Source organism: Python bivittatus, unplaced genomic scaffold, assembly GCF_059951505.1.
Source record: "Python bivittatus isolate LINGU-HERP-01145 unplaced genomic scaffold, Pbiv_v1 ctg000120_np1212, whole genome shotgun sequence".
NCBI lineage: Eukaryota > Metazoa > Chordata > Lepidosauria > Squamata > Pythonidae > Python > Python bivittatus.
The window spans coordinates 4,786,298-4,804,538 of NW_028277037.1; the positions used below are offsets into that span (position 1 = coordinate 4,786,298).

The 18,241-nt window shown below is 38.2% G+C and overlaps 1 protein-coding gene across 5 annotated transcripts in view; it reads left to right on the forward strand.

Annotated features, from left to right (window-relative positions):
- Positions 1 to 17,798, forward strand: part of STK38L (serine/threonine kinase 38 like) — a 39,219-nt gene extending 21,421 nt beyond the window's left edge. For all 5 annotated transcript variants that reach the window (XM_088134876.1, XM_088134875.1, XM_088134877.1 and 2 more), the window contains 10 exons: positions 290 to 373; positions 1,304 to 1,427; positions 1,839 to 1,993; positions 3,021 to 3,123; positions 4,038 to 4,099; positions 4,338 to 4,455; positions 4,887 to 5,010; positions 9,031 to 9,126; positions 12,482 to 12,573; positions 15,540 to 17,798. In XM_088134876.1, coding sequence (XP_087991002.1) covers positions 290 to 373; positions 1,304 to 1,427; positions 1,839 to 1,993; positions 3,021 to 3,123; positions 4,038 to 4,099; positions 4,338 to 4,455; positions 4,887 to 5,010; positions 9,031 to 9,126; positions 12,482 to 12,573; positions 15,540 to 15,667 — 1,086 coding nt within the window. In that variant the 3' untranslated portion in view covers positions 15,668 to 17,798. The remainder of the gene's footprint in view (positions 1 to 289; positions 374 to 1,303; positions 1,428 to 1,838; positions 1,994 to 3,020; positions 3,124 to 4,037; positions 4,100 to 4,337; positions 4,456 to 4,886; positions 5,011 to 9,030; positions 9,127 to 12,481; positions 12,574 to 15,539) is intronic.
- Positions 17,799 to 18,241: the final 443 nt, after the last annotated feature.

Sequence of the window (18,241 nt, forward strand, 5' to 3'; positions counted from 1 at the left end):
AGGATCAGTGCTTTCTTGGCATTGTGCCTTTGTTGCTCCTTTCCATTTGGGTTGGCTGATTGTCTTCAGAGGTGACTTCATTTATGGATGCTGCTTGCAGGGGTATAGAATTACGGAAACATCTGGGTGATCTGGATCTCTAGAAGCTAAAGATAGAAAAATGGCCTCTGATGCCAATATTTGCTTTAAGCTTGAGAACAACAGGAGGAGAAAGCTTCATGCTTACTTTGAATGAGTGCTTCGAACTTGCAAGTACATGATTCAAAGCTCCCTTCTTTAAAATCCATAGGTCCGCCTAGTCCAGAAGAAAGATACGGGTCATATTTATGCAATGAAGATATTGCGAAAAGCTGACATGCTGGAGAAAGAGCAAGTATGTCTTTTTTTCTAAGTATATCTTTAAAACGCATTCAAACTAGTGGCTAAAAGAAATATATTTTTGCAGTGAAATGTATTTGTAGTATTGTTCTTAACTAAGGACTACATTCTGTTGTTCTGTAAGCCGTGTCATCTGAACCTGGCAGCAAAGTGGCTAATTTCCAATGGCATGATTTCTCATTCCTTTGGGGGAGGTTGTTTTACTTTTCCTGTTTTTCAAAAGTAAGGGTAAGAAAGAGAGCAGGACCCCTTTAGGAGACAAAACAATCCCATTTCCTTCCTTGAAGTCCAGAAACGGGCAGTATAAATACACCCAAACGAAGTGTGCTGAAGCCACATTGAGATTTAAGCAAAAGGTTATATGCTAAAATTCCAGGAACGTCAAGAGAATTGGTGTGTCCTTCACTTTCCTGGAATGACTCCAAAGGAACCTACCCATTTGGGCAGGAAAGTTGTATATTGCTACATCTCCTGCTGCCTTTTTCTCTGGCAGGAAAAAAATTGTTTGTTTACTACCATTTACACGTCTCTCTAATCCAAACAAGGCTTTAAGTGGCTTGCAAAATAGTACATTGAGAGTCCAAATAATGGAAAGAGAAAGAGTCAAATGGAACAGTGGTGCTCCAAAGATCAGCCAAGAGCATCCAACCCAGAGCAGGAGTTTGATCATCACAAATGCCCTCCCAGATTCTCCAAAATAGCCAGATATCAACAGCTTTCCAAGTAGGAGGATAGGAGCCAATCTGATGAGTGTTGTAGTCCACGTATTGTGAGTACCAGTGAGTTAAGGAAGGCTGCCTTACATCTTCTGATAGTAATAAATGTCTTCATTGCATGGAAGACTATTTATGTACGCGTTTGTTTGATAGGCAAACTGTCTTTTGCCTTCGACATTTTTATTTGATTTGCCATGTTCCTATTGCAGGTGGCTCATATACGAGCAGAAAGAGATATTCTAGTTGAAGCTGATGGTGCCTGGGTAGTGAAGATGTTTTATAGTTTTCAGGACAAGCGCAACCTTTACCTGATTATGGAATTTCTTCCAGGAGGTAAATAATTAGTCCATGCCAGTTCAGTGAAAAATTGGGCCGTTCTCCCAAGGCCAAATTTGTGTTGATAGTCAGGTGCTCAATCCTGCAGCATTTTTAAAAAAATCTCTTAATGTTGAGAAACATTTTATTTGCACTGACTTGGAATCTGTGCCACAGTAATGTTAAGACAAATCAGCTATGCGGCTGAAAACCAACTGAGAAGCTTGGTAGCAAAGGATTTTGCATGGAGTGGACCACGTAAACCTTCTGGAATGCTTTCTCCTTATCCCCTAGTGAAGTGTCCTTTGTGATCCAGAGCCTTGTTATCATAGTTATTATTGGAATACTGGAGCTTGTGTCATTTTTAATGACTTTTCCACCATCACAACCAGCCAAGTGTAGCCTATGTACTTTTTTCCCCTGATTCAGGTGATATGATGACTTTGCTCATGAAGAAGGATACCCTATCTGAGGAAGAGACACAGTTTTATATATCTGAAACTGTGCTTGCTATTGATGCCATTCACCAACTAGGTTTTATTCACAGAGATATTAAGCCAGATAATCTTCTGCTGGATGCAAAGGTATATAATGTTCATACATTTCCTCTATTTTGTGTCCTTGTTCCAGGACATATTTGTGACCCCCTCACTCCCCATGGCTCAAGAAGCTGGGCTGCGGTTGGCTTTGAGATCCCATCTCCTTTTATTAATACAAAAATCTTCTTGAAAAAGGTTGAAAAAACACTCCCCCCCAAGTTCTATTCATTGAAGGGCTGATTTTTTAATGTAAATAATAAATCACCCTTCACGTTTTCATTGCACCATCATAAAACTAGAGATCAGTATTTGCTTTCAGTCTGTTTGAGTGTCAATTGTGCAAATGCGATGAAAGGTGGGTTTGTGCCTGGGCACAATCTGCTGGTTTAGGGTTAGATGGTTTAGTCTGAAATTGGAAGAAAAAGATTTTCACTGTAGGGGAGCAGGACAAGAAGATGGCTTACTCTTTGCTTATATTCTTTAATTTCTGCTCATTGGATTTCAAAGGAGGCTTGCCCAGAGGCAAATTAAGAAGGGACATCCTTTTTTGCTCTATTCCATGGAAGAAAAGTATCTTGCTAGTGCTGATGTTTGTAACATTTGGAGCTCATTTTCTGCTCCATGATGAGTGAAAAAGCACATAGGTAAATTTCTTCATGATACTTGCACCAGCATCAGAGCCTCTGTCAATTCCTGGCATGAACATATCCAGACTTATTTACTCCTCATGGCTCTGAAGTCCATTCTTAATGGGAAGTATCTGTTTTGGATCTGATCATAAAAGGCTTAAAGAAACATATTTGTTGTAGTGAAGGAGGGACTAAGACAGTGGCCTTTAAGGATCAATAATAAGGGAGATTAAACAACCTAAAGTCCTCCAGATGCTTTTGAACTTCAGTTTCCATCAGTTCCGGGCAGCGATACCAGTAATAAAAAATGAGTGAGAGTTGAAGGCCAAAACATTTAGAGGGCATTGAATTAGTTACCTCTGTAAATCAGGGAATTGCTCCAGAAGCACATATTTACATCAGTCATATGGATTAATCATATGAGTAATGTTTTCTTTCTGTAGGGCCATGTAAAACTCTCTGATTTTGGGCTATGCACAGGTTTAAAGAAAGCTCACCGAACTGAATTCTACAGAAACCTTACACATAATCCACCAAGTGACTTCTGTAAGTACTGCAAATTCTAGCTTATGATAAATATTCTGCATTCTGTCAAAGACCTTGTTTATTCTAATTTACAAGTTAGGTTTGCTAAGTATATAAACATGTGGCTCATTTGTTGAAACATTCTTTTTGAAGGAGGACCCAAACTACCTTCAGATATTTGCTTATAATAAAGTCAGGCATGAAATTCATAGTCTTAGAAGTAACTATTAACCTTATTTTCTCTAGCCCCAAATTCTGAATCATAGTTTGAATCAGGACTACCACCCTACATATAGGGGAAAGTGGTAGAATATACCATACCACTTATTTCTACAAGTGAATGGTCTCATATTTGAAAGCTTCTTTCTTGTTTTTTTTTCTTTTTTCCAATCCCCAAAATGAAGTTCCTTAATGTTTGTTTTTGCAGTAAGACTTTTTGTTCTTAATATAGAGAATATTTTCAGAATGGCATCCTTCACCTGTAGTCTACATGGGTACAGTGTAGTCCATTTGACATATGCAGATGATCCCAAAATCACAGCTGGATGTCCCAAGTCAGTCATTATATGTCTTTTGGACAAAGAATTCCACATACATGGATTTTGGGGTTCCAGAGGGTTTGGAATGCACCATTTCCAGTATTGTGGAGGTTGCATTCTCTCTTTTTCTCTTCTGTCTCAAAAGTCTTTGTGCAGGGCTGTTTTCAGTGTATTCTAATTCTATGTTGGTGATACATTTGGAAAGTTAGGGAGGGAGGTGAATGGTTAAAATAGCTTTTCGTGTCCTTCTTGTAGTGCTTGCATGAGAAAAGGCCCTGTCATTCATCCCTCTCATGCAACAACTGTTCCTGTCCTGCATTAGAATCACAAGCAAGCTGAATTTTTACGTTGCTGTTAAAATGGAAAGCATTAACCTAGATCTGTTTTGTGAATCAGCATTTCAGAATATGAACTCCAAGAGAAAAGCAGAAACGTGGAAGAAGAACAGACGACAGCTGGTGAGTATTTTCCTGGAAAGCTTGTTGAGTTCTGCAAAGTCTTTCCATGTAAAAATGTTTTGTGGAACCTACATGGTCTCCAAGGCCTCTTTGTAGCCCCATCATTTTCAGAGAATGCATGAAAACCTAACTAGATGATAGACGGAAGACTCTGCACTGTTTTCTTGGAAAGAAATAACACTGGATTTTTAAAAAAAAATTGGCTGAATCTCTCACTCTCTTCAAATATCCTTTTCAGGCCTATTCTACTGTTGGGACACCAGATTACATTGCCCCAGAGGTTTTCGTGCAAACGGGTTACAACAAATTATGTGACTGGTGGTCTTTGGGAGTGATTATGTATGAAATGCTAATAGGTAAGAAGAACAAATGGGACCTACAATAAAAAGATGTGGTGAAGGATCAGAAACTCTCTCCAGCTTCCCTTGCTCCCATTTTTCCATACCCCCTTAAAATAGTCAGTTTTCCGACCCACTCGGCACATTGGACCTTTTTGGGGGTGGCTGTTTGTTTTTCTAAACCTGGTTTGGATTACTGCAAACTTTTGGCTTCCTTGAAGTGGGCTTTTGGTCCCTCTTGGGTCAGAATGGTGCCATTTTGGCTGCTTTAAGACAAGAACTCAGATTCTTGGTGGCTCTCCTTAATTTTTAAGGAAATTATTTTTGGTGGGAGAACCATGGTGAAATACATGACAGAACTAATATGATGATGCTGTATATAAGGTGTATTCCAAGTACTTTAATATTGTTCATATAGTTCAAAGTTTTGATTTTCTACCATTCTACAGGATACCCCCCTTTTTGTTCTGAAACACCCCAAGAAACATACAGGAAAGTTATGAATTGGAAGGAAACTCTGGTATTTCCACCTGAGGTGCCCATTTCAGAAAAAGCAAAGGACTTAATCTTAAAGTAAGTAGATGATGTGCTTCCCCTACATGTGTAGGAAACCTGTTAATGCATGGTTTTGTTAGTATGACATTTATCACCCAGTTTCCTTCCCCATTATCATGGAAAGGCTTGCCAACATTGCTCCACTGCATGATAAAAATCACTCTTTACAGAAACTTAGCTTATAGAAGGGAAGGTAACTGAAGGGCTGTCCTTCCTGGTAAGTGTAGACTTCTAGCATTACCTTGGTCAACAACACAGTGGAAAGGAAGCAAGTTCAGACAGCATAGGTTTGAGAGAAGAAGAAATGGAAATTGCAGGCAAAGAGCCATAGATAGAATGAGCTCTAGAGCCTTAGATTCCACGATATAAGCTGTGGATCACATCTTGGGAAGTGGGTAGAGGTTAGGATAAAAGAAAAAGGAGGGACAGATGTTAGGAAAGAACAGAGAAGAGTGGGGAGAAGAGGAGGAGGAAGAGAAAGTATAACCAGTAGAAGACTGTGGAGCAGTGCTGGAAATGGAGGACTGCAAAGATTCAAGCTAACTTAATAAGATTGGGAAAGCTTCTTAAATTCAGTGGGTTATTGCAAGAGAAGCTTTCAAGTCTCTTTGGGCCAGGATTCCTTAAGAGCTCAGTTCAATCATAATCTAACAATTGGAGACATAGAAGACTGACATAGCTTCTGTTCATCCCTCTGTGAAACATGGCAGTAAAGTGTTGTTCCAGAAACCTGGTAGCTTCTAGATGAAGTTGAGAGCAAGAACTCCTATGATGTGGAGTTGTCCCACTCCACAGTGTCAGGAAGTCCACATTCGGTCAATTGCTGCAATGCAAGATTAATACCAGAAGATACCTACCCAAGTAAAATATGAAGCAAGATAAAGCCAATAACTATAACCTATTACTGAAATTAGGATATGAAACAAAATCACCATTAAAATTAAGTTCTTTAGGCTGGAACTTAATGGTGAGATAAGGTACAGCTTGCTCCTTTAAGTGGCTGGTAGGGCAACAGGAAATTCTACATTTGGAATAAGTGGCCAGTATGTTGTATACTTACATTTTCTTCAGGAGGAAATATTTAACTTGGAAAAATTCTATGCCCTTCAGCTCTGATAAATTTAGCTAGACTTGGTCTGTTCTAGTGCAGATAATTCTGATGTTGTTATTTAGGAGAAATAACAGAAGAGCAGGAGATGTTAGTAAAACACTGCGAAAATATGAACTTGTAAAAAAAACCCTATGATTTCTGGTGTGAAAAAAATAGATTGGGAAAGGTCTGAATGTCTCCTATTCCTTTTTCTTTTTGGTTGGGGCCCTGGTTTAATGATGTTTGCCAGCACTGCTGAACACATGATTTGTGGTCATCTGTTTGCATACAAGACTTGGAGTAGATTGTTCCAAGAGTCCTGTGTAGACGAATGCCAAGATTAGTCATTGTAGTTGATGACAGTAACAGGACAGATTTCATAATGGCTGCAAAAACAAGAGGGTAATGAAACTGGTGTGTGCTGTGGAAAAGCTGTGGGCTACCTTGGGCTGTGTTTGGCCTGAAGCTTAGCTGGGGAAAGTAGAGATAGCTTTTTTTAAGTTTCTGTCACACAGGAGTAGGGGCCTTCCAAAGTGCTGCTTTTTAACATATTTGTTTATTTTTTATCTTTTCGATCTCTTAAACATATCCCCTCTCCAAGAACTGTGCCAGAACTGACTTGACATTCCAAGTGGACCCTCTAGAGCAGTGTTTTTCAATCTTGGCAACTTTAAGATATGAGGACTTCAACTTCCAGAATTCCCTGGCCAACATGCTGGCTAGGGGATTCTGGGAGTTCAGATCCACACCCCTTAAAGTTGCCAAGGTTGAGAAAAACTGCTTCTAGGCAAAGCCTAGGAACAGTGTCATGCTGGCATGTTTTTCTTGTCCTCTTTTTATTGGGTAGCTGGTAGATTATTCTTTTCAGTCATCTGCCCTAAGGAGACTGAAATAGTTGGATGACTTCTTGGAGTGTAGAAGAGAACATGCTTCTGTGTTGGAAATTTACAGAGTTGAGTTTTTGTTTTTGTTTAGAGTTTATGCAAATGGTACTTCCTATTTGCCTTTGTGTTCCATCTCACAGCTTGCTTAAAGCAGACATCCATCCTGTTTATTTTCTTAACCTCTAAGAATGGCATGGGAAACAGGATGACAGAATTCCCAGAAATATATGGAAACTGGCCTAGTAAATAACAGTTTGCATAGAGTCAGAATTTTGTCCTTTATGGCTCTGCAGGGAGCCAGAAGTGCTCTAGAACATATGGGGACCTGCAACTTATTAAAGCAGCGACATCTTTTCCCAGGATTGTATGGTTGCGGCAGCGAGGTTTAAGTTATAGCCATAGAATCCCCACCTGGCTATACTGCAGCTACTGAAAATGTTGGGAACTAAATCCAGAAATTAATTAATTAATTAATTCAATTTATATAGCTGCCCATCTCACCTGGGTAGTTTTGGGCAGCTCATAAAGTTAAAAACAAAAACACAATGCATAAAAATCAATAACAAAAAACAACAGTAACAAAACCCAATAAAACACCAATTAAAGCAATTAAAAAACAATTACCCATTAACTGTAAAATATAACATTCCGGAGAGTACCAACCAACATGAGCCAGTTTGGTGTAGTGGTTAGGGCATCAGGCTAGAAACCAGGAGATGGTGAGTTCTAGTCCCACCTCAGGCACAAAGCCAGCCGGGTGACCTTGGGCCAGTCACTCTTGCTCAGCCCTAGGAAGCAGGCAATGGGAAACCATTGAAATCTTGCCAAGAAAACTGCACGGACTTGTCCAGGCAGTCTTCAGAAGTCAACACTGACTTGAAGGCATATACACACACACCAACTAACAGCTTATGAACAATCTAGCCATCTCACCAGCTCCATACTTCCACAGGATCCATAGGCCTGATGACAGAACCACCATGTTTTCAGGGTCCTCTGAAAGGCCAATATAAAGCAAACAGTGCCATTTAGCTATGACAGCTGGTCTCTCTGCCCTTCAAATCATCTGCACAACCACATTTCAGAATTCTTTCATTGCTGTAGCAATGTGGCTGATGATCACAAAACATCATGGGTTTTCCAGTCTTTGTATACCCCATTTTCTTGAATGGCGGGGGGGGGGCACAAGATTCAGTAAATTGTCTCAATTCTAAATTAATTCTGGTTGGGTTATGTGATAAATGCACAATATTTTATCATCACGCATGTATGTCAAACAACTACTGACAGTGTCTGAAGTCTTTCAGAAAGAACATTAAAGTTAGACTTTAAAAATTCCTCCATATTATGAAATTGAAATGAGAACTGAGTGTTTATTGTCAGATTCTTGGTGTTTTCTAAGCTTGCTTTTCTTCCTGTTTCATTAGCAGGCTAGGAAATATAATTAGTGCTGTTCCTGGCATACGAAAATTTGCAAGGAGACTAAGAATCCAGCAAGTCAACGCTGAATTATATATATTCTCCACTATGAATGTTTATTAAACCTTCCCCAACAAAATATTTTACTATGGCATTAAGTATTATATATATATTATTATTCTACGACACTAAAATATCCATGTAACTTAATTGTGTGGCAAATATGATTATTTTCTTCACTCTTTTTCCAAAGGGATGATTGAAGGGGGATTTTATAAAGAAGTCATACCACTTTTTGTTTGTCAACACCCAACTCTTTGAGCTTTTAATCAAATGCCATCTGTCTCCCAATTTCTTACATTTAGAAAAGGCTTCAGAAAAGATCTACTTAATCCCCCCTATAGAAAAGGTTAGGAATATGAGCATCTTTTCTGAGAATTTGTGATAATAGGAATTTCAGGCTGGGTGCAGGTATAAAAAGAGCTATGGTCTTCTTTGACAGCAAGATCTATAGCTTCTCCACTTTGTATCAAACTCATTTTTAAATGCAAATTATTGGAGGCTAGGAACCATGGTTTCTTGTATCATTTACCACCTTGCTAATAACTGTTCTTTCCTTTTTTTAAAATCTTCCCTCTCCTCCAGATTTTGTGCTGATGCTGAAAACAGAATTGGTAGCAGTGGAGTAGAAGAAATTAAGAGTCACCCATTTTTTGAAGGTGTTGACTGGGCACATATCAGGTACAACTAATGAAAAATGAAATCTATAAGATTGTTTTAAATGTTAGGGATATGCAGCCCTTTAGATCTCGGGCAGGAGCCACATCCTGCATCTTTCAATACCTCCTTAAAGAAGCTTCATGTTTTCCTGGGTTTGCTTGGTAGGTATACGGGCCCCCCAGAATACACATACAAGTTAAGGAGGCACCAACAGAATGCAACAAGGTTCTTCTGAGCAGGCCTGGGCATTCTGTCAACCCCTTGAGTCAACGTTATTTTCCTGGGATTGCACAGTAAAGACATAGATTCTTTAAAGAGGCATTAATAGGTACTGTGTGCTCACCTGGGCCTACCTGAAAATACTTTTTGGCTTCCGATCCCAGGTGCTGTAAGTCCTTATTAGACTGGCACTCAAGTTGAGCTATTTATTGTATGGATTTTTATCTGTTAATATGTATCGTGGCTTCAAGGATTACATTAGTGGGTCAGTGTGCAAGGTCACATCAGGAATGTCTGTGCATGCACAAAAGGTTCCATCATGAAACATTCTGCCTCTTTGAAATGGGACATTCCAGTCTTGGAACAAGATTCGCTTGTGGTCTGGAAGTAGTCCCACCTTGAAAAGTCTCATTCAGGTTTGGGATGTCCTCTGTTCACAGTCTAAAGATCAGAATCGTGCAGTCAATGATTTGATGGAAGCAAACGTTGGATTTTGAAGAAGCAGGATAGAAAGAAAATTGATGCTTTTGAACTTTGGTGTTGGAAAGAATTCCTGAGAATACTGTGGATAGCCAAGAAAACAAACAAATGAATTATTAAAAATATCATCCCAGAGTTCTCTCTCAAAGCACAAATGACCAGACTCAAATTACCATACTATAGACAGATTATGTGAAGACTTAGCTCCCTAGAGAAGTCTATAATGCTGAGAAAGGCAGAAGAAAAGGGAAGAAGAGGATGATGATCATCAGCAAAGTGTCTGGTCTCAATTACAATAGTGATGGGTACACAGTGTAAGATCTGAAGAACCAGGTTGAGGATAGATCGTCCCAAAAAATACTTACAGCTTTTTGCTAACAGTCGACACTGACTTGATGGCACATAATTAGTCAATCAATCTCTCTATTCATTGTCTGGGGAGGGGGCATGGCTAGAGAACAAATCATCTGTCTCTGTGGGAGCACATATGTAGAGAGGCAGGCCCCCACATGCCACTTCAATTAGAAAAAAACCACTAGATAATATAAGAGAATCTGCTGTTCTTGGGAAGAGTCGGGAAGAAAAAAAGAGAAGAGTTAATATAAAAGGGCACGGGAACAAGAGAGACAGAGAATTCCATAGTATGAAAACCATGTCTTTTTTTCTTTGTGAGAATCCAGGAGTTGAAAGAGCTTGTGATGGTTATAAAGCTCTCATTTAGCCAAATAATATTGCACAGTATCACAAATGTAGATTCCAACACTTTTACAGCAGACATAAGCTGAATTTGTACTTTCAGAAGAGTAAGGCCATTTGCCATGGTGATGATTTAGTTGGTGGGCCACAAACCGATTCCTTTCTGACAAGGGGCAAACTGATTGTCTTGATTCATGCCTACTTCTTTCAGAACTGAGCATTGTCTGTTCTATGCATTTTCAATATATTACTTAGTTTTATAATCTCTCTTTCCTCTAGCAACTCAAGGTGGCAGATAGTACTGCTCATTTTCCCCCACAACAGCAACTTGGTGAGGCATTTGGGGCTGAAAAAGAGAGTGAAAGAAAGGAACTGGCTCCAAATAAGCTTCCGTGGCTCTGGGCAGATTTGATCAAAGATCTCCCTGGTTCTGGTCGAACAAATTTGCAATATCAGAATAAGGTTAACAGGTCCTCGCCATATAGGAAAGTTTGGGTTGCAAAATTTAGCTGGAAACATGTGAATTTTCACCAGATTGTAAAAATAATTTTTTTAATGCAAGGCACAATATTTTCCCTTCTGCAGGGTAGATACTGTAAAACCCCATTAGCTGAGCACGCTCACCCAGATGAATCTGGAGAGATTGAAATCATACAGAAGGTTCTGCTTCACATAGAGATCTCTGTAAGAGTTATATTTTGGCTCTTCTGCACCAATCCCTAGGCAGAACAGATGAGTTCTATGTTAAGCTTCTTCTTGATAACACAAAATAGTCTCCTCCTTGTATGGTAGCCAAAATCTATATAGTTGTGGTTAAAACAAGGCAACTGATTATGCAGGTGTGACAGTTCTGCTCTTACTGATATACGTGTTTTTGGAGATGAAGCTGCTTTGGAGTTCTCTACCAGTTGAGGATCCTGATTGGTCTTATTTGTGTGGAGAGCCTTTGTGAACAGAGAAAGCAAACAAGCATCTGGAACCCTTGGAGGGTGATAAGAAGAGAGCAGGACTAGCATTCTCATTCCCCTTGACCACACGGCAGCCTTTCTCTAGTAGATACAAGCATCTTCATCTTCCTCTAGTACTGTATTCTCAGCACATGCAAGAGAACCTCCCCAAACTACAGATAATTATTTATAGGAAAAGGAATTACTTAAAGGAAAAAGAACCCCATTCTCCCTTGAGTCAAATATAGCAGTTGGACCTTTCTTTCTTTCTTTCTTTCTTTCTTTCTTTCTTTCTTTCTTTCTTTCTTTCTTTCTTTCTTTCTTTCTTTCTTTCTTTCTTTCTTTCTTTCTTTCTTTCTACATACATACATACATACATACATACATACATACATACATACATACATACATACATCACATTTATATAGCCACCCATCTCACACAAAGCAACTTTGGATGGTGTACAATTAAAATAACAAGTGAACAAAAACAGGCATTATAAAAAGATAAAAAGTTATTATTAGAATAAAAACATTCTCACAGATTTTTTTTAAAAATAGATTTTAAAATACAACTATGTAACTATGAATTATGCAGCAGGTCACCCAATTTCTGTTGCCAGTTTCTGATATTCAACAGGACTGGAACAGGGGCATGGGGGGTGTCAAAAAAGTAAAGATGGAGCCACCATCTAGCAATCAAAGGTCTGTTACTTGGCTTCCTACACCCCAATCCTCACACACAGGCACCCCGATTCAAAATTATCTAGGAAAAGGTGCTATGGATAAAATGACAGATATGGTGATTAAAGAAGAGCAGATGCAGAACATCAGAGAGAAGATGGGATGAACCCCATCTTGGTTGACCATAGGACACCTAAATGCATCCATGAAGGAAGTGGCAGATAAATTTGTGTGCGTGTTGGGAGTTCTTGTGCTATTTTAAATGTTTTGGAGCAAGATTGAATTCTGCTGTCTGATGATGATAGAGTTGCTTGCAAAGTTGATTTCTGTGATGTTTGTGTTTTGTTTTAGAGAAAGGCCAGCTGCGATCACTATAGAAATCAAAAGTATAGATGATACTTCCAATTTTGATGAATTCCCCGAATCTGATATTTTACAACCAGGTGAGTGCACATATTAATGCCGCAATACGCAGCTTGGGCAGTAGTTTGCTCTTGTTGTCTTAATGACTACCTCTCACCTTAAAGTTCTTAGAATCATAGGATCGAAAGGGACCTTGGAGGTCTCCTAGTCCAACCCCTTGCTCAGGGCAGGAATTTTCAGACCATCCCAGACAAACGGCTGTCCACTCTTTGCTTGAAACCTTCCAGCAATGGAGCATCCGTGACACCAGGAGGCAGGCTGTCCCACAATTTTTGTAGCTCTCTCAGTCAGGAAATTCATCCATATTTCTAGTTTGGATCTCCATCTATAAAGCTTCCATAGGTTGGTTCTTGTCCTACCTTTGGGTGCTGTGGAGAATAAATCCACACCCTCTTCCCTGTGACCGAGCTTCAAGTCTAGAAAGACTGCTATCATATCTCTCCTTAGCCTTCCCTTCTTTAAACTAAACATACCCAATTAATTGAAACATTCTCTGTAGGCCTGCAAGCCTCTCCCTTCCTTCTCTCTCTGTGCATTAACACTCTGAATAATGTGACATGTTGAACTGTCTTGATGTTTCAGATGGGAGAAGGGCAGAAGCAGATGGATCTTTGGGAACATATTTTAGAACATTTTTTAAGCCAGCTTAAGTGGCTTTAAATTTGTAAAAGTTAATGAAATAGAAAAATAAAGGTTTACTAGAAGAAAAGGCAAGAGACCCAATGAAATATTTGCCAGGTGGGCTAAAGACAGTGAAAAAGTCTCTACAGTAATACTTTTTTAAAGTATTTTTTTATCCCGTATATACTCGCAGAAAAGCCCATCCGCGGAGCAGCTGATCCTCCAGTTTTTAACCAAAATACCATGAAAAATGGGTAATCCACGGATAGCCCATGAATAAGCCAATTGTGAAAATTAAAATGTACAAACATTTTGAGGGTCGGCTTATCTGCAGATGAGCTTATATGTGAGAATATATGGTATTTATTTTTTATAGTACTATACTACCAAATTTAAAAGGACTCAATTTTATATATATAATTTTTATTAAAACTTATATTAAGTTTTATCTATTCAAAAGATAAAAATTAATACAAACTAATATAAAGTAAGGAAGAACAGAGAAAAAGAAAGAAATCAAAGTGAAAGCAAAAAGTGCAGAAAATAAAAAAGTTAAAGAAAAATAGAAATGAAAGAAAAAAGATATAAAGCAGTGGCTTCCGATATTCTTCACAGTAGTTATAAATACTATTATATTTTAACCCCTGTCTCTAAAGTTACCTCATAATACTCTTCTTTTTATAATCTATCCTGTCTAATCATCAAAACCATAAATCACAACTTCATTTTTTTCATTTATGGAAAAAGTCCATAGGAGGTTTCCAGTCACCAATAAATGTAGACAGTGTCTTTTCTCTAATCAGAGAAGTTAGTTTATCCATCTCAGCAAGATCTGTCAATTTCACCAACTATTCCTCCATAGTGAGTAGTGTTGAATCTTTCCATCTCTGTGCATATAATAATCCTGCCACAATAATCATGTATTGAAATAATCTTCCATGGCTTTTTTCTAAGTGTTTATCCATTAATCCTAAAAGAAACAGTTCTGACTTCAATTGAATATTAATCTTTAAAATCCTCTGTATCAATGTATATGTTTGAATCCAAATTTTTTTAGCTTTTTTACATGCCCACCAAGCATGATAAAATATCCCTTCATGTTGTTCACATTTCCAACATACATTTAAAGTGCCTTTATACATTCTAGATAATTTCTCTGGCGTCATATACCAACAATACATCATTTTGTAAAAATTCTCTTTGAGATCATAACACAATGTAAATTTCAACCCTTTTAACCATGTATTTTCCCATTGATCCATCTGTATATTATAACCAAAATACTTAGCACTTTATCATACATTCTTTAACTTGTTCTTCCTCTGTTTCAAATTACAACAAAAGTTTATACATTTTAGCAATTACATGTTCATCATCAGTACACAATTGTACTTCAAATCCCTCTTACCATACCATAAGTCTTTTTGTCCATTTTGGATCTTTCTGATAACTGTAAGTGGGAAAACCATTGATAACTATATCCTTCTGCTATTAACTGCTCTCTTGGCTTAATTTTAAATTCCCCCTTATGGTTTTCCAATAGTTTCTGGTACGTCAACCATTTGTCTTTGTCTGCTGCTTCTCTTCTATGATGTGGTTCTAGAGCTGAGATCCATATAGGTGTTTAGGGCACAACCTGGATTTATATCTATTCCATATTCTCAATATGGCACGTCTAAAATAATGATTTTTGAAATCCACATTAATTTTAACTTTATCATACCATAAATATCCATGCCATCCAAACCTCAGGTCATGATCTTCTAAAAGTCTCTTGTTTCTCAGCAACATCCAGTCTATCATCCAAACCAAACCACAAGCAATGAAGTACAATTTCAGATCCAGTCCTCCTCTTTCCTTTGCATTTTGTAACACTTTATATTTAACTCGTGATTTTTTCCCTTGCCATATAAATTTAGATATATCTTTCTGCCATTGTTTAAATGGTCCATCAGTAGTCAAAACAGGTATTGTTTGAAACAAAAACATCATTCTTGGTAAATCGTTCATTTTTATCATAGAGATTCTCCCCAATAGTGACAATTTTAATTTCTCCCATCTTAACACGTCCTTCTTAATTTCATTCCAATCCCAAGCATTTAAAGAAATCTTGGTTGGTTGTTAGTTACATCTACTCCCCAAGGCTCAGACCAGCACACAGAAAAAAATGTAGAAGATAAAAAAACAAGAAACAATATTCAACAGTTTACTTTTAGATACTAGATCTAGTTCTTTCTTTGTATGGTTTAATAATAAATGTGTACTTGAAAACCATCTTCCTACTTTGCATTTCAATTGACTTTACATGGAAGCTAGACAACTTGCGCCTATCTGTGTCCTTAAAATCAATATTTTTGCATTCTAGTGCCAAATACCACCGAACCGGATTTCAAGTCCAAAGACTGGGTTTTTCTGAATTATACCTACAAGAGATTTGAGGGGCTGACTCAGCGGGGCTCGATCCCTTCTTACATGAAAGCAGGGAAGTTGTGAAATGCAGCAGAAAAGGAAACTTAATTAAGAACTCAGGTACCCTGGCCTCGATCCTGACATTCTGCAATGTTCACAGACTGGCGCGCGTGGACTTTGCCCAGAAATTAGGGAATTCTACCGGATTAGGATTTCTAAGACTACTATAAACAATTAGTTGGCAGTGCCAGCTGGCGGCTTCTTTTAATAGTGAATATTTTTGTTAACTTTATTACAACAGAGGTACTGGAATTTAAAAAAAAAAAAAAAGGAATCGATGTCCTCTTTGTATCTGCACTGCCGAAATGTATGTTAAAAGGTCAAATTCTGCCTCTTGTATGTCATGTGGCTTGGTTTGAACTGTGCTCTGTTCAAGTTGCCCAGGAGTTACAAAAGATAATGTGTATGTAAGAAGCAACATTGTCTGTTTCTCAGTCAGATTGCTCCGTTGTGTATTCACCTGGGCAGGGTTTTAGATAGGAAGTGTGAAAAAAGAAAAGAATCAGAAGCCACGTTGTGTAACGTTGATCCCTACAGATGAAGTGTGGTGACTTAAGAAGCGGTCATAGAGTTACTTAAATACATTTAATGGTCCAGACTAGCTATCTTTAAAAGTTATTTGCCACACTTACTGGCTTAATGCTCTAGCTCAGGGCTCCTAGTTTTAACACTAAAGAGAAGTTACTATTTCAGTCTGTAACTAGTAGTCAAACTGGTATAGAACTGGATCAACTGAGAGATATGTATTTGCCTGTTTTCAGAAACAAGAGGGCACTTTTAGCAAATAAAAGTGAGCTACAGCTTTCATCTTAATAGCTGGAAACATCTAGGAAAAACATCTGGCATAAATTCAGTATTTTGCTTATCTTTTGCTTGTTTCATTTCCTTCTGAATTTAACATGGCTGATGGTTTGTGCCATTTTGTTCTCCTCTGAGTACCAAAGATCCTGAAATACCTTGACCAATTCTGTTTTCTTTTCTTTTTTTCAGAATTATAATGTGGTTCACTTCTCTTTAATGTGGGGTACTAAAAAGGATAAAACTTTTTCTTTCCATGTTTTGAACTGGTTAAGTTCTTCTGAATTAAAATCCTGGAAATTGCTGGTTTAGTGAAGCTAGGGTAGGCCGAGTATTGTATTTTATTTATTTATTTTTGTACGGGAAGTTTGAGTTAAAGATGAATCAGAAAATCATAAGCTTAATGGGACAGAGTTCTAGCGAGTGTACTGCTTCAGAAGTCCAAGGTTTTCCCGGTTAAAGGGAGAAAAAAAATAGAACAGCTCCCATAGGTAGACAACAAGTACTATGTTGTATGAAGGCTACCTGGTTTCCCCTGGTCTTCTAACTTTCTGCAGGCAAGGATTTTTCACCTGAAGGTGCCTCCCAACCTGTCCATTTTCCCACCTGACTTGTAAAATCATCCAATCCAAGAGAACAATGCAAGAAATAAATAACAGGCAGAGGCTTTTAGGTGGAGATGATCCAGAAGTAAACCAGGATTGCCAGCCCTTGGAATAATATTATGAATAATAACGATGCCTGGAAATTGCGCTGGTGATCTGGTTTGCTAGGGAATCAGGTCATGTTTTAAATTAGGTGGGTTGTGGAAGGCCACTTTCACGGGATGCCACGTGACAGAGAACTCTGATTAACATTGAAAGTAGCCCACTGAAGGCTTGGCTTTATGATCACTGTCACTTGTATCTCAGATGTATGAGGTGGCTGGCCAACTGGTCTTGATCTGCATCTTGGAGTCTAAATCAGCAACTAGTTTTGATGGAAGGTAGCCTAGAGAGAAGTTCTGGATACCACAGTTCTTCAAACAGATATGCTGGTAGCTTTAATAAGCTTATTCCTTGCTGTGATTACTTTTTGGGATTTACAGGATGAGTATCTACAACAGAAGCGGGTGCATCTGCAGAAGCTTCCTGCTTGTGTCGAACCAATGAAAGCAGCATCACGCTGTAAGCTCCACCCCTTCTGGCCATGTTGAGTGACATCATGACATATGCAGAAATGGGGCGGGGCTTACAGCACCACACTGATTTTGTGATTCTGCCCCCCTGCAGTCACTACTGGCCTGAAGCTCATTAAAGGCTATCCGAGTCCAGGGATGAGCTTCGTATTTTTGATTGCTTGATTTATTTTCCTCGTTTAACAAACGTACCCAAGTAATGAACAAGTACTTCAAGAATATTCTGATTTTCTTTGAACATTTCAGCAGGCTGCATCTGACCTTGTTTGATGTCAATTTCATTTCAAAACTTTGGGATTGAATGGCAACTGTCTTTTCTTTTTTTAATAAACAAATTCCGTAGTTGTGGTTTGCAAAAAGTTACAATAGAAAGCATTATAAATATTTATATAAGGCTTTTTACAGCATATTAAATAAACATGGCACTTTTTTGTAAAGCTGTATTTTCGTCAAATATGTTAACGTTTTAAAGCGTTAAAAGACTTTTTTCATATGTCTCTTCTAGATTCTTCAGAAAACCTTGCACTCTTAAAAAAAAAAAAAAAAAAAGCATTAGATGGATACTTTAAGCCAGCATTTTTCAACCTGGCTGGGAAATTCTGGGAATTGCAGTCCACATCTCT